This window comes from Scyliorhinus torazame, chromosome 21, assembly GCF_047496885.1.
Source record: "Scyliorhinus torazame isolate Kashiwa2021f chromosome 21, sScyTor2.1, whole genome shotgun sequence".
Taxonomy (NCBI): domain Eukaryota; kingdom Metazoa; phylum Chordata; class Chondrichthyes; order Carcharhiniformes; family Scyliorhinidae; genus Scyliorhinus; species Scyliorhinus torazame.
This window is the reverse complement of record NC_092727.1, coordinates 12,360,592-12,383,079: the sequence shown is the minus strand read 5'-3', so window position 1 is coordinate 12,383,079 and position 22,488 is coordinate 12,360,592. Positions and strand designations below refer to the sequence as shown.

Below are 22,488 nucleotides of genomic sequence, written 5' to 3'. Positions count from 1 at the left end.
TCAGGTGAGGATAGAATCGAACTCAACTGTTATGTGACCCTTCGGTCGCATCACTTAGCAAGTGGCAGACTTGGTACTGGAGCCTAGATTTCTCTGATTGGTAGCATTAATCCATTTGAAATTGTGTTCAAATAATGGCAATTGCAAAATCCATGCTTCACTCTGGAGGCTTCGAAAGGAACCATGCGTCAATCTAATGCTAGACTACCCTCTTGCATTTCAACTGCTTCAGGCTGTTACACATTTTGATCTACCTCCCCCGAACTCATTTATCGACAGAATGAGATAAGGAACTCACAATGTGTGAAATTGTATGTTAGATCTATATCCCAACATTTCAAAGTTAATACATCAAATTACAACCTAACTGCTTCTTGGCTTTTGTGCACTAGTGTGCACTGCACATTCCATTTTGACTGAAATATATTTGCAAGAATCACAGAAAATTAACACAGTAACAAAACTTTTTGTGCAGAAAAAATGCACACTTTTTCAAAGAAAAACTAGAAAACATTGCCAGCGGAGCGGTGTCATGGTTTTGGAATCAAGATATTTTCTGTGGTGTAGTTTGTATTAGTCAAAACCATGATCACTCAAACAGCGAGTTCCTAATCCCAACCTGAACTTTCAAGCACAGGCTCTGTTGCTGGTCCTGCCCTAACTCTACACACTGACCATCACAAATTGCTCAGAACCAACCTTCTCCAGAGGATACAACTTCGAGATGAGCATTTTTGATACGTCTTCCCTTTTTCTCAAACAAGGAATTTAATCTCCCTGCCCCATGCGGTTGACAATGCCTCGCACAGAGCCAGATATATTTCATGCACTTCTCCTTTCACCCCTTCCCTCCCAGAATTACGAAATGTCTCCCTTGTCCTCACCTTCCACCCTATCAGCCTCCATATTAAATGGGTCATTCCCTATTCCTACAGTGCAATGCAACACATCTTCCCCTGCTCTCTCCGTTCAACATTCCAAAAGGATCAGTCCCCACATGACACCTTGGTCTACTCCTCCGTCACGCCTAACACCCCCTCCTTTTCCGATGGCACCTTTCCATGAGAGCGCAGGAAATGCAACACCTGTCCTTTTGTCTCGTCCCTTCTCAAAAGGGCAGCACGGTAGCATTGTGGATAGCTAATTGCTTCACAGCTCCAGGGTCCCAGGTTCAATTCCGGGTTGGGTCACTGTCTGTGCGGAGTCTGCACATCCTCCCCGTGTGAGCTTGGGTTTCCTCCGGGTGCTCCGGTTTCCTCCCACAGTCCAAAGATGTGCAGGTTAGGTGGATTGGCCATGATAAATTGCCCTTAGTGTCCAAAATTGCCCTTAGTGTTGGGTGGGGTTACGGGGATCGGGTGGAGGTGTTGACCTTGGGTAGGTTGCTCTTTCCAAGAGCCGGTGCAGACTCGATGGGCCGAATGGCCTCCTTCTGCACTGTAAATTCTATGATATGATTGTGTATTTAAGAAGGTGGGCAGTCTTTTGGGGGGTCAGGAGGTGAGTTACTCACCGTAGGATTCCTAGCCTTTGACCTGCTCTGATAGCCACAGTATTAATGTGGCTCGTCCAGTTCAGTTTCTGATCAATGGTATCCCCCAGGATGTTGATTTTGAGGGATTCAGCGATGGTAATGCCATTGGGATTCAGCTCTCTACAGCCTTCTGTACTCAACATTGAGTTAACAATTTTGAATCATAAGCTCTGCCTTCATCTTGTTCTGTGTTTCTGGTTTGGGATTGGTCTTGTTTTGCTTCTTTCTTTATCGTAGACATAGAAAATAGGATTTCTGCACCATCACCAAAATGGACCCCATCAGTCTCGCGGTAGACACGGAGGACTTCAACAGGTAAATGAGGATCCGGGAGGTCTTCCACAGACCTCAAGAGGCTGACAGCAAACCCAATGAGTCAACCAATGAACGGACAGCAGACCGAGAGATCTGTGGCAACCGAAGAGGAAAGAGTCAAATTGGACCCCTCCGGAAGGCTGCTGCCCTAGACTCGACATGTATGCTCAAGCTGTCAGGAGTCACGTCAATGCCAGATTCATCAGTCGCATTCACAAGACCGCCCCGAACGTCACCCAAGCACAATGCAACGCCATCCGTGCTCTCAAGACCAACCGTAACATTGTCATTAAACCAGCAGACAAAGGAGGGGCCACCCTCATACTGAACAGAACGGACTACTGCAAAGGAGTGTCCTGACAACTTAACAACCAGGAACACGGCAGACAGTTACCCGCAGATCCGACCAAGGAACACACCCGCCAACTCAATAGACTGATCAAGGCCTTGAATTCAGACCTTCAGAGCACCCTATGTGCTCTCATCCCACGTACTCCCCGCGTTGGAGATCTCTGCTGCCTCCTGAAAATACACAAGGCCAACACACCAGGCCGTCCTATTATCAGGCAATGGACCCTGTGTGAGAAAATCTCTGGCTACATCGAGGGCATCTTGAAACCCATCGTACAAGGAACACCCAGCTTCTGTCGCGACACGACAGACTTCCTACAGAAACTCAGCACCCATGGACCAGTTGAACCAGGAACATTCCTCGTCACAATGGACGTCTCGGCACTCTACAGCAGCACCCCCCATGATGACGGCATTGCTGCAACAGCCTCAGTACTCAACACCAACAACTTCCAATCTCCAGACACAATTCTGCAACTCATCCGCAACTGGATCTCAACGTCTTCACCTTCGACAACAAGTTCTTCATCCAGACTCACGGAACAGCCATGGGGACCAAATTCGCACCTCAATATGCCAACATCTTCATGCACAAGTTTGAACCAGACCTCCTCACTGCACAGGACCTTCAACCGGCGTTATACACCAGATACATCGATGACATTTTTTTCCTTTGGATCCACGGTGAAGTACCACTAAAATGACTACACGATGACATCAATAAGTTCCATCCAACCATCAGACTCACCATGGACTACTCTCCAAAATCAGTTGCATTCTTGGACACACTCGTCTCCATCAAGGACGGTCACCTCAGCACTTTGCTTTACCGCAAACCCACGGATAACCTCACGATGCTCCACTTCTCCAGCTTCCACCCTAAACACATTAAAGAAGCCATCCCCTATGGACAAGCTCTCCGTATACACAGGATCTGCTCAGATGAGGAGGAGCGTAACAGACATTTACTAAAAGATGCCCTCATACGAACGGGATATGCCGCTCGACTCATCGATCGACAGTTCCAACGCGCCACAGCAAAAAACCGCACCGATCTCCTCAGAAGACAAACATGGGACACAACCGACTAGTATCCTTCGTCGTCCAGTACTTCCCCGGAGCGGAGAAACTACGACATCTTCTTCGCAGCCTTCAACACGTCATCGATGAAGATGAGCATCTTGCCAAGGTCATCCCACACCCCCACTACTTGCCTTCAAACAATCACGCAACCTCAAACAAACCATCGTTTGCAGCAAACTAGCAGCCTTCAGAACAGCGACCACGACAGCACACAACCCTGCCATGGCAATTTCTGCAAGACGTGTGCCAGATCATCGACATGGGTACCACCAATACACGTGAAAATACCACCCACCAGGTACGCGGTACAAACGCGTGCGACTCGGCCAACGTTGTCTACCTCATACGCTGCAGGAAAGGATGTCCCGAAGCGTGGTACATTGGCGAGACCATGCAGACGCTGCAACAACGGATGAACGGACATCGCGCGACATTCGCCAGGGAGGAATGTTCCCTTCCAGTCGGGGAACACTTCAGCAGTCAAAGGCATTCAGCCTCTGATCTCTGGGTAAGCGTTCTCCAAGGCGGCCTTCAGGACGCGTGACAAGGCAAAATCGCCGAGCTGAAACTTATAGCCAAGTTTCGCACACATATGAGTACGGCCTCAACTGGGACCTTGGATTCATGTCGCATTACCATACCATCTGGCCTCGGCTTGTGAAATCCTACCAACTGTCCTGGCTGGAGACAATTCACACCTCTTTAACCTGGGGTTATCCCTCTCTCTGGATCTGTAAAGACTTAATTACGTGCAAATGCTTGCATTCAAAGCATTGTCTTGCACCTTTGACTTTTGTCTATATATATGTTTCTGGAACATATCTCTTCATTCATCTGAGGAAGGAGCAGTGCTCCGAAAGCTAGTGATTTGAAACAAACCTGTTGGACTTTAACCTGGTGTTGTAAGACTTCTTACTGTGCTCACCCCAGTCCAATGCTGGCATCTCCACATCATAGAAAATAGGAGCAGGAGGAGGTCATTCGGCCTTTGAGCCTGCTCCATCACGGGCTGCACAGTGGTTAGTATTGCTGCCTCACAGCGCCAGAGACCCAGATTCGATTCAACCTTGTGTGACTGTGCGGAGTCTGCACTTTCTCCCTGTATCTGCGTGGGTTCCCTCCGGGTGCTCCAGTTTCCTTGCACAGTCCAAAGATGCGCAGGTTAGGTGGATTATGCATGCTAAGTTGTCCCTTAGTGGCCAAAAGATTAGATGGGGTTAGGGGATAGGGTGGGGCATGGGCCTACGTAGGGTACTCTTTCAGAGGGTCGGTGCAGGGCCGATAGGCCGAATGGCCTCCTTCTGCACTGTACTGATTTTATGAAATTATCATTATGATCATGGCTGATCATCGAATTCAATAGCCTGATCCCGCATTCCGCCCCAAGTCCTTTGATCCCCTTCATCCCAAGTGCTATATCTAACTGCTTCTTGAAAAACATAGTGTTTTGGCCTCAATTCCTCTCTGTGGCAGTGGATTCCACAGGCCGACTACTCTCTGGGTGAAGAAAGTTCTCCTCATCTCAGTCCTAAATGGTCTTCCCCGTATCCTCAGACGGTGACATCTGGTTATGGATACTCCAACCATCAGGAACATCCTTCATGTACCTACCCTGTCTAGTCCTGTTAGAATTTTACAGTTTTCCATGAGATCCCCCCTTATTCTTCTGAACTCGAGCAAATTTAATCTCAACCGATTCAATTTCTCCTCACACATCAGTCTTGCCATCCCAGGAACCAGTCTGGTAAACCTTCTCTGCACTCCCTCTCTAGCAAGGACATTTTTCCTCAGATAAGGAGAACGAAACTGCACACAATATTCCAGGTGTGGCCTCATAATTGCAGTAAGACATCACCTACTATTACACTTGAATCCTCTCTCTATGAAGGCCAACATACTATTTGCCTTCTTCACTGCCTGTTGCGCCTGGATGCTTACCTTCAGCGACTGGTGTAGGAGGACATCCAGGTCTCGTTACACATTCCCCTCTCCTAATTTATGGCCACTCAGATAATAATCTGCCTTCCCGTTTGTGCTACCAAAATGGATAACCTCCCATTTATAAAAATTATACTGCATTCAGGTTGCTGTGTAGCTATTCATCTAGACACACATGTTATTTTTTTATTCTCCCCATTTCCAATCTCTTTGAATTTTGTACCATGAAACCCTGGGCTGGATTTGCAACCTCGCGATACCGGGAACGCCAATTGCGATCAGGTGGAGAATAGGGCGTCATGCACAAATCGAAGTTTGAGCCCTTCACCATGCTCCGTGGAGGCCCTTCCTGGCGGCAATCACGAAGTTTGCGTCCAGCGCCGGCAGAGGCATGCAAAACCGGCATTTGCATGCATTTAAATGCACAGTATGTTCCGCCTTTCCATAATGCTTCGCCTCTCAGACAGAAGTCACGTGGGTGTGAATTATGCAAGTCTTTACAAACGGAGCCAGTTTGCCATGGCTGTGAAGGGGGAGCAGGAGGCTACAAAAACTGTTTAAAACACGCAAAGATTGTTGAGCTTGCTGTTGGGTGGCTGCTTGGATGGGGGAGGTGGGGAGGGGGGGGGGGCAGTAGCGGTAAGTGACTTGGTGCTAGATCCGTGGACTCGAGGTGTCCCCCTCGGGATCAGGGTGGCCTGGATCAGACGGCCATTGCTGCAGTCTGCCTTTGGATGGACGTGGCCAAGCTCAATCAGGTGTTGGCACTCTTCAGAAGCGCTGCCCCACTGCAGTGGAAGCAGGGGATCAGCAGAGCTCACCCCAACCAGAGGACACCTCCCTGGTTCGATGCCCCTCTCAGGGCAGAGGCCTCACCAGTGACCCCCACCCTTTCAGATCACCAGCTGTCTCCTCCTGATGAGGCTGGCAGCGCTGACTGCCTCTGTCAACATCTCCCAGGCGGTGTTCAGGAGGACGGACTTGTGTGTGCAGCCCACCCTGGGGAAGAGGGAGTCTGTCCTCTCCTCACTGAGAGGAGCTTTGGGTCCACCTCAGACTCATGACCATTGGGGGCAGGTTTTCTGTGAGCCATCTTCATGGCTGCAGTGAGTGTGTGGTACGTGGAGCGCTTAGAATCAGCTCCAGCTGCCTGGCTCTGTGCTGCTAACTCCGGCCTCAGCAGGTAGAATGCCCGCAAGGCCGGGAATGGCAGCAGTGTACAGGTCCATTTGAATGGACCTGGATTTGTTTACCGAATAGTGCCCCCAACGGGAACGCAAATTGCACGCAAATCAGTCCCGGTGGCAACCCTTAATTCTACCAAACGGAGAATCCTGCCACTTATGTCATTTAATCTCATCTGTCCTCCACCTTATCACATACCTTCCCTTTTTTTCCTGTCCACCTTCCCCCTTCTACTGGCTTAAAACCTATTGGGCGGGATTCTCCGGTCTCTGACGCTGAAATCGAGTTCGGCGGTCAGCCGGAGAATTCACGTTTCCGCCGAAATTGGGGGGGGGGGGCGGCACCTCCTTTGCGAGGCTCCGCCCACTCCAAAACGGTGTACGCCGCGTACGGTCAGGACGCCCTCAGGACGATACCGGAGGCCTTCCCCTCCCGATGGGCCGAGCTCCCGATGGCATCGGTCGCATGCGGTATTTTTTTTCGGGAACTCGGGGTGGCGGCTGCGGACTAAGTCCAGCGCCGCCACAGTCGGGGGGGGGGGGGGGGGGGGGGGGGGGGGGGGGAGAGCCGATCCGCCGGCAGGGGTGCCTTTGTCGGGGGCTGGGGACACTGGTGGGGGTGGCAAGCCTGGCCAAAGAGGGTCACTATTTGGCAATGCCGGGTCTGCATGCGGCCGGCGCCATGTTGCACGACGCAGCCGCTGTAGACTGCCGCCATGCGCACACACGGCCACGGACCCAACAATTCTCCGTCCGTATCCACAGCGAGAGCCGGGGGCTCTATACTACTGGCCTGCTAGCTCCCCACCAGACGGAGGATCGGAGGCCGTTTCGCACTGATTTTACGGTCGTAAAACCCCACCGTTCCCACTCCGGCGTCAGCACTTAGTCTCACAATTGGAGAATCCAGGGCAGCACAGTGGCGCAGTGGGTTAGCCCTGCAGCCTCACGGCGCCGAGGTCCCAGGTTCGATGCCGGCTCTGGGTCACTGTCCGTGTGGAGTTTGCACATTCTCCCAGTGTCTGCGTGGGTCTCACCCCACAACCTAAAGATGTGCAGGGTAGGTGGATTGGTCACGCTAAATTGCCCCTTAATTGGAAAAAAATGAATTGGGTACTCTAAATTTATAAAAAGAAAAGAGAAGAATTGGAGAATCCAGCCCATCACCTTTCTATCGCCATTCAGTTCTGATGAAAGGTCACTGATATGAAATATTAACTCTGTTTATCTCCATAGATACTGCTGAGTATTTTCAGCATTTCCCATTTTTATTCTCCAGTGGTTATTGACCAGTTAGTGATCTATAAGCCACCAGCACTCATGGAAGGCAGGGCACAACACAAGGTCAACAAAGTAAAACAAAAGGGTAAAACAGCTTGAAAATTGTTTTAAAACTGTCAGACTACAGACCTACAAGGACCATGCAAAGGCTACATGGGGCCGATTTAGCTCAGTTGGCTAGACAGCTGGTTTGTGATGCAGAGCGAGGCCAGCAACGTGGGTTCCATTCCTGTATTGGCTGAGGTTAGTCAGCCGCCTCCTTCTCAACCTTGCCCCTCGCCTGGGGTGTGGTGATCCTCAGGTTAAATCACCACCAGTCAGCCTGTGGTCATCTGGGACTATGGTGACTTTATCCTACCTAGAATGAGCGCTGGAAATATTGTTTTTATAATAGAACTGGCAACGCCTGTTTTTCACTCACTTTTCTGAGGCGAATCAACGCTGGCTATGCTGCTTATGTCATCGGAGTCTGTAAGGTCAAACGTTACAGCTTTCTTGTCTCCTCTGCCTCTCGGTGTATCTTCATCTGAAATCTAACGTATTAAAAAGTTTCAATTCACTCTTGATCTATTGCAGGCAAATAATCAAAACCAGTTTCCCTTGTGTCTGCTATGTTAGCTGATCAGTCAGGAAAACACTCCTGGATTAGCGAGGGGACAATTGGCCAACTTGTCCAACCGTGTTGGTAAATACGCGTATGGACAACAGGTATGGTCAGGGATGGCCTTAGCTGATGCCAATACCACACCATTGTAATGGGAAGCGGAGTTGGGAATGGATATCAATTGGGGAGTATGGAGTGAAACACTGCGAAGGGTAAACGGGACCTCCTCTTGTGCAAGGATGAGCCTGATACAGTTTAAGATGGTGCACAGGGTGCATATGACTCAGGGGGTAGGAGATGTGTGCAAGAGGTGTGGGCGGGGGCCAGCGAATCACGCGCTCACACGCACATGTTTTGGGGTCGTGAAAAATTGGTAAGATTCTGGGCGGGAGTGTTCGCGGTCTTAGCCAGGATAGTGGAGGAGGGAGTGGACCCGGACTCTTTGGTGGCGATATTTGGGGTTTCAGAGAAGCCGGAGCTCATGGAGAGGAGGAAGGCCGACATCTTGGCCTTCGCCTCTCTGATTGCACGGCGACAAATTTTGCTGGAGTGGCGGTCGGCATCGCCACCGGAGGTAGCAGCATGTTTGGGTGACCTGTATGACTTCCTGCGGTTAGAGAAGATAAAGTATGAGTTAAGGGGCTCAGCAGGGCAGTTTGAGAAAAGGTGGGGGATGTTTGTGACCATGTTTGAGGAGCTGTTCATCGCAGGGGGGTGGGTGATGGGGAGGGGGGGGTGAAAAAGGAGAAAAATCTGTACAAACTGTATAGTTGATTGTTGGGAAGAATGTTTCCCGGGGTGTTTATTTGCTGTAACCTACTTTGATACAAGTTTGAATAAAATGCGTTTAAAAAAAAAAAATTAAAAAATTAATACCACACCATCAAGCTTATTCACGGCGAGGTACTAACTGCTTGCACAAGGCTGTGAAATAGTACCCCTGCAAGTAATAAGGAGAGGAAGAGAATAAATGGGAAGGAAGAATCTTTTAAACGTTTATTAATGGGAGAAGGGAAGTCCAGACAATAAATAAGTGCTGGTGATTCTGATTCAATATCAATCTTGGAATTTAATTTTTCCGAAGCTTTTCATTCATAAATTTGGACAAATAGCAAAGAACAACTTTCCCTGTGAGAGACCTCCGCATACACCTTGAAATTCTCCTCCTGAACGGACATTTTCCACATCTGGAGTCATAGAGATGAGCCCACAGCCTACCCTAGAACTCCATGGTTTATCCCAGTAAGCTGTCTTCAAAAGATACCCACCCCTTCAGCAAGAGACGATTCCAACTGATTAAGCTTTTGCTCCTTCTTTTGTAGTAACACTTGCCCCTTCTTCATTGTTAATTTCATCTCATCCAGATGCTGGGCTTCCTAAAGCAATACAGAAGGACATGAGCAATGAGTCAAGTACCCAAATGTGTCAATATAATTTATTTTGCTTGTAACTTTCAAAGCCATGTTGCTGCCTGTATTGCTGGCCATCATCCCTACTGATCAACAAAAATAAAATTTGCCTTTATGTATTGCTACCCAATTGTCTGAATTTGACAAATCTGTTCCCCAGTGGCTGAATAGGTTCATTTACGTAGGTGTGGTATTTAGCCCTAGGGGATTTTGACAGTAACTTCATTGCAGTGTTAATCTAATCCTACTTGTGACAATAATAGCTTATTATCCTGGGACTGAGATGATTGACCTCCAACAACCACAGCCATCTTCCTTTGTGCCAGGTATGACTCCAACCAACAAAGAACAAAGAACAAAGAAATGTACAGCACAGGAACAGGCCCTTCGGCCCTCCAAGCCCGTGCCGACCATACTGCCCGACTAAACTACAATCTTCTACACTTCCTGGGTCCGTATCCTTCTATTCCCATCCTATTCATATATTTGTCAAGATGCCCCTTAAATGTCCCTATCGTCCCTGCCTCCACTACCTCCTCCGGTAGTGAGTTCCAGGCACCCACTACCCTCTGCGTAAAAAACTTGCCTCGTACATCTACTCTAAACTTTGCCCCTCTCACCTTAAACCTATGCCCCCTAGTAATTGACCCCTCTACCCTGGGGAAAAGCCTCTGACTATCCACTCTGTCTATGCCCCTCATAATTTTGTATACCTCTATCAGGTCGCCCCTCAACCTCCTTCGTTCCAGTGAGAACAAACCGAGTTTATTCAATCGCTCCTCATAGCTTATGCCCTCCATACCAGGCAACATTCTGGTAAATCTCTTCTGCACCCTCTCTAAAGCCTCCACATCCTTCTGGTAGTGTGGCGACCAGAATTGAACACTATACTCCAAGTGTGGCCTAACTAAGGTTCTATACAGCTGCAACATGACTTGCCAATTCTTATACTCAATGCCCCGGCCAATGAAGGCAAGCATGCCGTATGCCTTCTTAACTACCTTCTCCACCTGTGTAGCCCCTTTCAGTGATCTGTGGACCTGTACTCCTAGATCTCTTTGACTTTCAATACTCTTGAGGGGTCTACCATTCACCGTATATTCCCTACCTGCATTAGCCCTTCCAAAATGCATTACCTCACATTTGTCCAGGTTAAACTCCATCTGCCATATCTCCGCCCAAGTCTCCAGACAATCTAAATCCTGCTGTATCCTCAGACAGTCCTCATCGCTATCCGCAATTCCACCAACCTTTGTGTCGTCTGCAAACTTACTAATCAGACCAGTTACATTTTCCTCCAAATCATTTATATATACTACAAAGAGCAAAGGTCCCAGCACTGATCCCTGTGGAACACCACTGGTCACAGCCCTCCAATTAGAAAAGCATCCCTCCATTGCTACCCTCTGCCTTCTATGGCCTAGCCAGTTCTGTATCCACCTTGCCAGTTCACCCCTGATCCCGTGTGACTTCACCTTTTGTACTAGTCTACCATGAGGGACCTTGTCAAAGGCCTTACTGAAGTCCATATAGACAACATCTACTGCCCTACCTGCATCAATCATCTTAGTGACCTCCTCGAAAAACTCTATCAAGTTAGTGAGACACGACCTCCCCTTCACAAAACCGTGCTGCCTCTCACTAATACGTCCATTTGCTTCCAAATGGGAGTAGATCCTGTCTCGAAGAATTCTCTCCAGTAATTTCCCTACCACTGAAGTAAGGCTCACCGGCCTGTAGTTCCCGGGATTATCCCTGCCACCCTTCTTAAACAGAGGAACAACATTGGCTATTCTCCAGTCCTCCGGGACATCCCCTGAAGACAGCGAGGATCCAAAGATTTCCGTCAAGGCCTCAGCAATTTCCTCTCCAGCCTCCTTCAGTATTCTGGGGTAGATCCCATCCGGCCCTGGGGACTTATCTACCTTAATATTTTTTAAGACACCCAACACCTCGTCTTTTTGGATCACAATGTGACCCAGGCTATCTACACCCCCTTCTCCAGACTCAACATCTACCAATTCCTTCTCTTTGGTGAATACTGATGCAAAGTATTCATTTAGTACCTCGCCCATTTCCTCTGGCTCCACACATAGATTCCCTTGCCTATCCTTCAGTGGGCCAACCCTTTCCCTGGCTACCCTCTTGCTTTTTATGTAAGTGTAAAAAGCCTTGGGATTTTCCTGAACCCTATTTGCCAATGACTTTTCATGACCCCTTCTAGCCCTCCTGACTCCTTGCTTAAGTTCCTTCCTACTTTCCTTATATGCCACACAGGCTTCGTCTGTTCCCAGCCTTTTAGCCCTGACAAATGCCTCCTTTTTCTTTTTGACGAGGCCTACAATATCATTCGTCATCCAAGGTTCCCGAAAATTGCCGTATTTATCTTTCTTCCTCACAGGAACATGCCTGTCCTGTATTCCTTTCAACTGACACTTGAAAGCCTCCCACATGTCAGATGTTGATTTGCCCTCAAACATCCGCCCCCAATCTATGTTCTTCAGGTCCCGCCTAATATTGTTATAATTAGCCTTCCCCCAATTTAGCACATTCATCCTCGGACCACTCTTATCCTTGTCCACCAGTACTTTAAAACTTACTGAATTGTGGTCACTTTTACCGAAATGCTCCCCTACTGAAACATCTACCACCTGGCCGGGCTCATTCCCCAATACCAGGTCCAGTACCGCCCCTTCCCTAGTTGGACTGTTTACATATTGTTTTAAGAAGCCCTCCTGGATGCTCCTTACAAACTCTGCCCCGTCTAAGCCCCTGGCACTAAGTGAGTCCCAGTCAATATTGGGGAAGTTGAAGTCTCCCATCACCACAACCCTGTTGTTTTTACTCTTTTCCAAAATCTGTCTACCTATCTGCTCCTCTATCTCCCGCTGGCTGTTGGGAGGTCTGTAGTATACCCCCAACATTGTGACTGCACCCTTCTTGTTCCTGATCTCTACCCATATAGCCTCACTGCCCTCTGAGGTGTCCTCTCGCTGTATAGCTGTGATACTCTCCTGAACAAGTAACGCAACTCCGCCTCCCCTTTTACATCCCCCTCTATCCCGCCTGAATCATCTAAATCCTGGAACGTTTAGCTGCCAATCCTGCCCTTCCCTCAACCAGGTCTCTGTAATGGCAACAACATCATAGTTCCAAGTAGTAATCCAAGCTCTAAGTTCATCTGCCTTACCCGTAATGCTCCTTGCATTAAAACATATGCACTTCAGGCCACCAGCCCCGCTGTGTTCAGCAACTTCTCCCCGTCTGCTCTGCCTCAGAGCCACACTGTCCCTATTCCCTAGTTCTCCCTCAACGCTCTCACCTTCTGACCTATTGCTCCCGTGCCCACCCCCCTGCCATACTAGTTTAAACCCTCCCGTGTGACACTAGCAAATCTCGCGGCCAGGATATTTATGCCTCTCCGGTTTAGATGCAACCCGTCCATCTTATACAGGTCACACCTGCCCCGGAAGAGCTCCCAGTGGTCCAGATAACAGAAACCCTCCCTCCTACACCAGCTGTTTAGCCACGTGTTTGTCTGCTCTATCTTCCTATTTCTAGCCTCACTGGCACGTGGCACAGGGAGTAATCCCGAGATTACAACCCTCGAGGTCCTGTCTTTTAACTTTCTGCCTAGCTCCCTGAACTCCTGCTGCAGGACCCCATGCCCCTTCCTGCCTATGTCGTTAGTACCAATATGTACAACGACCTCTGCCTGTTTGCCCTCCCCCTTCAGGATTCCCTCTACCCGTTCGGAGACATCCTGGACCCTGGCACCAGGGAGGCAACATACCATCCTGGAGTCTCTTTCACGTCCACAGAAGCGCCTATCTGTGCCCCTGACTATAGAGTCCCCTATAACTATTACTCTTCTGCGCTTTGACCCTCCCTTCTGAACATCAGAGCCAGCCGTGGTGCCACTGCTCTGGCTGCTGCTGTTTTCCCCTGATAGGCTATCCCCCCCGACAGTATCCAAAGGGGTATATCTGTTCGAGAGGGGGACAACCACAGGGGATTCCTGCACTGACTGCCTGCCCTTTCTGGTGGTCACCCATTTCTCTGCCTGCACCTTGGGTGTGACCACACTTACATAACTACGATCTATGACGCTTTCCGCCACCTGCATGCTCCTAAGTGCATCCAATTGCTGCTCCAACCGAACCATGCGGTCTGTGAGGAGCTGCAGTTGGGTGCACTTTCTGCAGATGAAGCCATCCGGGACGCTGGAAGCCTCCCGGACCTGCCACATCTCACAGTCAGAGCACAGCACCCCTCTAACTGACATTGCGTCAATTAATTAAAATTAAAATTTGTCTTTTTTTTTTAAATTACAAAGTTACTGTCAACTATCTGTTTCCTAGCACTAGATTTCTAATAGAAATGCGATAGCTAACTATAATATTCTCCGATCTCTGGCTTAGATATCCTCTAAAATATAATTAAGTTATTATGTTTAATTAGTTCCCAAATACTCAAAAAAAATTTAGGTTAGAATCCCAACCAGCCACTCAGGTCACAGCTTTTCTGTGATGTCACTTCAGTTTCCCCCCGACACACACAATTTGAAAAAAAGGTATAAAAGTAAAAATCACTTGCTTACCTTCTGAGATGTTCTCAGGTTCTCTCGCTGGCAGAGACTGCTCCTCCACCTCCAATCCTTGACCTGCACAATGCTAATAATATAATAATATAATATGGCACTTACCTTACACCAATGGGTCTTATTATTAGGTTAGAGGAGGAGGGTGGGTGGGAGACACTACACGTGTAGTGTCTCGGGTTTCCTCTCCACCAGAATTTATTGGTTGGGGGGGGGGGGGGGAAACTTGCCAGAGGTCGAACTTCCGGTTCCCGCCGAAATCCAAAGGGCTGCTCCTGTAAAGGTAAGGTTTTTAAACACACTACTCACCTCCAAGAAGGCCCCTGCGCACCGCTGCCGCCGAAATCCAAAGGGCTGCTCCTGTAAAGGTAAGAGCTTTTAAACTAACTACTCACCTCCCAGAAGGCCCCTGCGCACCGCTGCCGCCGAAATCCAAAGGGCTGCTCCTGTAAAGGTAAGAGCTTTTAAACACACTACTCACCTCCCAGAAGGCCCCTGCGCACCGCTGCCGCCGAAATCCAAAGGGCTGCTCCTGTAAAGGTAAGAGCTTTTAAACTAACTACTCACCTCCCAGAAGGCCCCTGCGCACCGCTGCCGCCGAAATCCAAAGGGCTGCTCCTGTAAAGGTAAGGTTTTTAAACACACTACTCACCTCCCAGAAGGCCCCTGCGCACCGCTGCCGCCGAAATCCAAAGGGCTGCTCCTGTAAAGGTAAGAGCTTTTAAACTAACTACTCACCTCCCAGAAGGCCCCTGCGCACCGCTGCCGCCGAAATCCAAAGGGCTGCTCCTGTAAAGGTAAGGTTTTTAAACACACTACTCACCTCCAAGAAGGCCCCTGCGCACCGCTGCCGCCGAAATCCAAAGGGCTGCTCCTGTAAAGGTAAGAGCTTTTAAACTAACTACTCACCTCCCAGAAGGCCCCTGCGCACCGCTGCCGCCGAAATCCAAAGGGCTGCTCCTGTAAAGGTAAGAGCTTTTAAACTAACTACTCACCTCCCAGAAGGCCCCTGCGCACCAGTGGAGAGTTTGCCCCCTGATTCTCATTGACTTCAGTTTTTCTCGGGCTCCTTTATGCCTCTGCTGCCTTGATGTCACGGGCAGTCACTCTCACCTCAGCTCTTTAATAATAATAATAACAGACAGTGACCCAAGACGGAATTCGAACCCTAGACCCTGGCGCTATGCTACATTGCCACCGTTGTCCATATTCGGACCAAGCCTGTAATGATTTCAGGAGCTGAGTGTCCCTGAAAGAATTCAAACTGAGCATCAGTGAGCAGGTTATTGCTGTGTTAAGTGTTGCTTCATATTATTTTCTACGACCCCTTCCACTGCTTTGTTGATGATCGACAGTAGTCTGAGAGGACAGTAATTGACATTGTTGGACTTGTCCTGCTTTTGCGGCCAGGGCACCCCATGGCAATTTTCCACATTGCTGGATAGATGCCAGTGTTGTAGCAGTACTGAAACAGCTTGGCTAGGGGCGCAGATAGTTCTATAGCACAAATCTTCAGCACTATGCCGGAATGTTGTCGGGGCCTGTAGCCTTTACAGTCTCCTGTCTTTAGCCGTTTATTGATATTACATGGAGTGAATTGAATTGGCTGAAGACTGGCATCTGTGACGCTGGGGACCTCTGGAGGTTTGAAAATATACAGAAAATGTAACTGGATATTGGATTGCCCCCTATCTTTAGATATGGTTTTTGTTCAGTTCTAATCCCCTCACCTGTTCCAGATTTCTGTAAGCATCCTGCAGGATTTGAGTGCTCTCTGGGTCTTGCACATCTTCCTGTGCTTTTCTCATGTCATGCCTCCATTGCTGCTTAGCTGATTTAAGTGCCGTCTGCCGTTTCCGAAGTGAGCGGGTCTGTCTCATGAGGAACTCTTTGGCTTTATTTATGGACAGTCCTTCAGCAGAGATATAGTACCTTACACTGGGAATGATAGATTAACCAGTTCATTTCAATTAGCAGTACCAGCCACAGAAATCAATTTTGAACCTTTATTAAATTCCAAGTTGCTCTTTTTCCTGTCAGCTTTGAAGCCAAGACTTCTTGCAAGGTCTTTGATTCAACTTTTCCTTGATCAGAAAACTGTGAAACTCTTCACTCGTCACCTCCACAGACGTTGAAAACTTAAATGTTCTATGCCTTAGTACAACTTCCTAATTCATCTCAGCCTTACTGTCATATTCTGCCCTATGAGGCTCGGTCCTTCATCTATACTTCTAAATGTATTGGTGAGGTAAAGGGTGATTTTCAAAAACTGTTATAAATGTTAACATAAGATGGAACAAAATGGCCGTATTATAACTACATTCTGGTATAAACTATTGCCAAAAGAAATTGAAAGTTGTTCCAATCTGTGTTAATTTTTAAATAGATCCCTATTGCTTTAAATGGGAGGACAGAAACGTGGAAATAATATCATTGGCACAATATTTATTACAACATTTTTTACATTGACATAAACTATTGCTAGTAGGAATGGGTTGGGGGAGTCAGAGGCTCGGGAGGAACTGGAGGGTCGGGGCTAAAGGGGAGGTGGGGAGTCAGAGGGCCGGGAGGGTTGGAGAGTCGAGAGGCAGTTGGAGGGTCAGGGTGGCTAAGAGGAGCAAGTGGAGAATTGGGTGGCAGGGTGGCTTCTGTTGTATAGTTACGCAGAAGTTCAACATGGTTGTTCCTGTCTATTATATCCTGGGTAACTAAACAATAACAAAGACCAAACCCACCGACTCCAAGTCAGAGTTGGAGACTTTTTATGGAGGGTCCTGGGTAATTGCTCATCGTTAATGAAACTTCCCGTGCATTTCCCCGGGAATCCTGACGTGGAACGTCCAAGGGACCCTGCAGCACACAGGAGTGCGACCACAACGGAGTGAGAGAGTTTGTTGAGCTGAGGGAGTTTGGTAAGGAGAGAAGGGAGGTACGCCATTGTCGTTTCTAACATTTTCACCCTGTAGGAATTGGAGAGGGTTTTAAACTAAATAGTGGGGCAAGGGATCAAATTTGGGAAGACGGGGTAAAGCAAAGAGACCAGGCAAGAGAGAAAGGTACTAATATCAGAAATAATAAACAGACAGTGACAGGACGGAACAGAAAGAACAAATCTAAGAATAAATCAACAGATAAGGCTAGACACTAAGGCTACAAAAATAATAAAAGTACAAGACGAAAGTCCTATATCAAAATTCATGCAGTATTCAAAACAAAAAAGATGAACTAATGGCGCATAAAGAAATTGATAAGTATGATCTGAAAGCCACTACACAGACAATACAGGCTGCCAGAATTGACCTGAATATTGACGTGTATGTGACATTTAGGAAATGGTGGAGGGGTGGCTCTTTAAATTCATGATGATATTAGTACGTCAGTGAGGGGTGGTCCAAGTTCAGGAAATCAGGATGTAGAGTGGTTTGGGTTGAGATGAGAAATGATAAAAGGCAAGAAGTCACTTGTGGGAGTGGTGTTCAGGTCCCATAATTGTAAATACGTGGTAGGACAGTAGGGTGGTGGCGGATGAATTGACCAGGTATTTACTATAGAAGGTACAAGTAACATCCCCAAAATAGCTGTAAATTAGGAAATGGGGCGAGATTCTCCGACCCCCGCCGGGTCGGAGAATTGCCGGGGGCTGGCGTGAATCCCGCCCCCGCCGGTTGCCGAAGTCTCCGGCACCGGATATTCGGCAGGGGCGGGAATCGTGCCACGCCGGTTGGCAGGCCCCCCCCGCGCGATTCTCCGGCTCGGATGGGCCGAAGTATCGCCGCTAAAATGCCTGTCCCGCCGGCGTAGATTAAACCACCTACCTTACCGGCGGGACAAGGCGGCGCGGGCGGGCTCCGGGGTCCTGGGGGGAGGCGCGGGGCGATCTGGCCCCGGGGCGTGCCCACACGGTGGCCTGGCCCGCGATCGGGGCCCACCGATCCGCGGGCGGGCCTGTGCAGTGGGGGCACTCTTTTCCTTCCGCCTTCGCCACGGTCTCCACCATGGCGGAGGCGGAAGAGACTCCCTCCACTGCGCATGCGCGGGACTGCCGTCAGCGGCCGCTAATGCTCCCGCTCATGCGCCGCCCGGAGATGTCATTTCCGCGCCGGCTGGCGGGGCACCAACGGCCTTTTCCGCCAGCTGGCAGGGCGGAAATTCGTCCGGGGCTGACCTAGCCCCTTAAGGTTGGGGCTCGGCCCCCAAAGATGCGAAGCATTCCGCACCTTTGGGGCGGCGCGATGCCCGACTGATTTGCGCCGATTTGGGCGCCAGTCGGCGGACATCGCGCCGTTTCCGGAGAATTTCGCCCATGGAAATGAAATGAAAATGAAAAAAAAAGGGTGGAACTCAGAACATTTACTATCATCAGGGAAGTGGCATTGAAAAATTATTGGGTCTGCAGGCTGACAAATCCCTGGCCCCAGATGGACTTCATCCTAGGGTCTTGAAACAACTCGCGAGGGTGATAGTTGATGCACTGATTTTAATTTTTCCAAATTCCCTAGATTCAGGAATGTTTCATTGGATTGGAAATGAGCAAATACAGTACCTTTATTCAAAAAAGTGAGGGAGACAGAAAGGTTGAAACTACAGGTCAATTGGGGAAAATGTTGGAAACTATTATTAGAGATATTATAGCAGGGCACTTAGAAAAATCAAGGGAATCAGGTAGAGTCAACATGATTTTGAGATAGGGAAATCATGTTTAATCAATTTATTGGTGCTATCTGAAGGAGTCGCATGTGCTGTGGATAAATGAGAACCAGTGGATGTGCTGTATTCAGATTTGCAAAAGGCATTAGATAAGGTGTCACATAAAAATTTATTGCGGAAAATAAAAGCTCATGGTGAAGGCAGTAACATATTGGTATGTACAAAAGCTTGGCTAGCTAATAGTTGCCATAAATGGGTCTTTTTCTGGTTGGCAGGATGTGACTAATGGTGTGCCACAAGGATCAGAGATGGAGCCTCACCCTTTTACAATTCACACAAACAAATGATTTGCATGAAGAGGCCAAAGGTATGGTGTAGGAAAGCTAGTTGTGAAGAGGACATAAGGAGGTCACAAAGAGACATTGGTAGGTTAAGTGAGTGGGCAAAGATCTGGCAAATGGAGTACAGTATGGGATAAAGTGAAATGGTCAACTTTGGTTCGAAAAATAAAAAATAAAATGATCTAAATGGTGTTGCGATTGATTCCAGTTGATGTCATTACTGGACGGGAAGATCCCAGAATGGAACGCTAGCTCAAAAGTCTGTAACTTTAACTTATTAAAAAAATAAAACGTGTAGGTACTGAGTCATAGGACCACTAATTGGTTTTAACAACAAACATTTATTAAACATGAAAACATTGGATTGTGATTCAATGCATTGTTACTACCCCCTTAGTTTAACAAATACACACAGCTTTGAAGGTTAGCATAGATCACAAAGTACATTTTAAACTGTAATGCTCTTAATAGCACAAAAAGTTCCTTTTAAGCACACAAGGTGACTGTGGTCAAATACACACCGCTCTGGACCCAAGTTAATGTCTGTGGATTTCTCCTCAGAGTCCCCCCAGATGGTGATCACATGAAAATTTCTAAATTCCACTTACAAAAACGTGCTTTAAAATCTTCTTTCATAATTGTACTTTCCCTTAGTGGTTTGCATTTCATTCAAATGACTCTTTAACCCAAGCTTCCGCTCCACTTTTAACACCGAATCCAGTCCAGGATTTACACCAGCTCCTTTTAAGCTTCCTTTGCCTTAACTGCTTTCACACAAACTCCGACATCCAGTCACCAATTTCCATTGTTATTTCAACTTGTGTTGAAAAGGCTGTAGTAAAATTTTGCAAACCTGAAAAACACTTCTGTTATCTTTCTGGCATCTCAGCCTACTTCTCAGCTGTCTATCTTTACTGAATAGTGCTCTGTTCCAGTACTGCTAACCTCAGACTTCTTGGAGACTTGGCGTCATCTCTCAAGTTTCCTTAACTAGCTGCTCTTCAGGGGCGAGATTCTCCGACCCCCCGCCGGGTCGGAGAATCGCCGGGGGCTGGCGTGAATCCCGCCCCCGCCGGTTGCCGAATTCTCCGGCACCGGAGATTCGGCGGGGGCGGGAATCGCGCCGCGCCGGTTGGCGATTCTCCGGCCCGGATAGGCCGAAGTCCTGCTGCTAGAATGCCTGTCCCGCCGGCGTGGATTAAACCACCACTCTTACTGGCGGGACAAGGCGGCGCGGGCGGGCTCCGGGGTCCTGGGGGGGGCGCGGGACGAACTGGCCCCGTGGGGTGCCCCCACGGTGGCCTGGCCCGCGATCGGGGCCCACCGATCCACGGGCGGGCCTGTGCCGTGGGGGCACTCTTTTCCTTCCGCCTTCGCCACGGTCTCCACCATGGCAGAGGTGGAAGAGACTCCCTCCACTGCGTATGCGCGAGGATGCTGTGAGCGGCTGCTGACGCTCCCGCGCATGCGCCGCCCGGCAATGTAATTTCCGTGCCAGCTGGCGGGGCACCAAAGGCCTTTCCCGCCAGCTGGCGGGGCGGAAATCAGTCCGGCGCGGGCCTAGCCCCTCAAGGTTAGGGCTCGGCCGGTCATGATGCGGAGGATTCCGCACCTTTGGGGCGGCGCGATGCTGGACTGATTTGCGCCGTTTCTGGTGCCGGTCGGCAGAGATCGCGCCGCTTATGGAGAATTTCGCCCCAGATCTCTGCACTTGTTTTCTTAACCATTACTCCATGATGGAAATGGCTAGCACGAGGGGACATAGCCTTAAACTGAGGGGTAATAGATATAGGACAGAGGTCAGAGGTAGGTTCTTTACGCAAAGAGTGGTGAGGCCGTGGAATGCCCTACCTGCAACAGTAGTGAACTCGCCAACATTGAGGGCATTTAAAAGTTTATTGGATAAGCATATGGATGATAATGGCATAGTGTAGGTTAGATGGCTTTTGTTATTTGACTTCCCATGTCGGTGCAACATCGTGGGCCGAAGGGCCTGTACTGCGCTGTATCGTTCTATGTTCTATATGGCTTTTCTTCTCGCAAAGCTGAGAGAGATATTCCCTCTCTAGCCTTCTGAACTAACTTCTTCTTGCAGAGCTGCATTCTGTCACTAACTCTCTTCAACTGCAGTCACAGTAAAACTTAAATGCTTCTCTACCTCACAAGGCCCCAGTTGCTAAGCAACAGCTGCTTGTTTATTTATTCTTCTTGCCATAGCCACCTTTGGGTCCACCATGAATCATTTTCGCTTCCAGGCACAGAAACATTAAATTAAACCCACTTAAAACTATACCTTATTTCTAATGTTTGCCGATAGAAATATTAGCTATGTAAAGGATTGCATAGGTCTGAGATATAGAGGGATCTGGATGTCATAGTGCATGAATCACAAGAGGCTATTATACAATCATAGCATGTAATTAGGAAAACGAATAGAATATATAACTAACTGGTAGGTTATACACGGCACTGGTGAGACCATGTCTAGAATACTGTGTATAACATTGGTCTCCTTATTTAAAGAAAGGTGTAAATGCATTAGAAGCAATTCAAAGAAGATTTACTAGACTAATATCAGGAGTGGGTGGGTTGTGTGTGAAGAAAGGTTGGAGAGATTTGGCTTGTATTCACTAGAGTTTATCAGAGTAAGAGGTGACCCAGTTGAAATATTTAAGATCCTGAAGGGTCTTGACAGAGTGGATGTGAAGAGGATGTTTCCTCTTGTGGGAGAATCTAGAACTAGGGGTCATCATTTAAAAACCAGGGATCATTCATTTCAGACAAAGATGAGACAAAATATAGTTTCTTAGAGGGCTGACAGTCTTTGGAACTCTTCCTCAAAAGGCGGTGGAAGAAGAGTCTTTGAATATTTTTAAGGCAGAGTTACACAGGTTCTTCATTATCAAGGGGGTTAAAGGTTATTAGGGATAGACAGGAATGTGTGGTTGAGGTTACAATCAATGCAGCTGGCTGTGCCAAAAATGAAGCAGGAGTGCTTGATCCTGATATCAGGCAACAAAGGTGCATCAATCTTACTGAATGGTGGAGCAGGCTAGAAAGGCCGAGTGGACCACTCCTGGCCCTAATTCGCATGATTGTATGTATGTTCATACACTCTCTGAGGTATACCCAATCTCTGATCATCGGGAGTCTAAAAGCTCTGGGCCTATGTCTCCACTAATGGTTAAGTTGCAACTTTCA

At 48.4% G+C, this 22,488-nt stretch overlaps 1 protein-coding gene across 6 annotated transcripts in view; it reads right to left on the bottom strand.

Moving 5' to 3' along the window:
- The window catches only part of LOC140398169 (centrosomal protein of 164 kDa-like), a 321,180-nt gene that overhangs the window by 14,699 nt on the left and 283,993 nt on the right, over nt 1-22,488 (bottom strand). For all 6 annotated transcript variants that reach the window (XM_072486508.1, XM_072486509.1, XM_072486510.1 and 3 more), the window contains 3 exons: nt 16,030-16,237; nt 9,559-9,666; nt 8,108-8,219 (listed from right to left, as the gene is read on the bottom strand). In XM_072486508.1, coding sequence (XP_072342609.1) covers nt 8,108-8,219; nt 9,559-9,666; nt 16,030-16,237 — 428 coding nt within the window. The remainder of the gene's footprint in view (nt 1-8,107; nt 8,220-9,558; nt 9,667-16,029; nt 16,238-22,488) is intronic.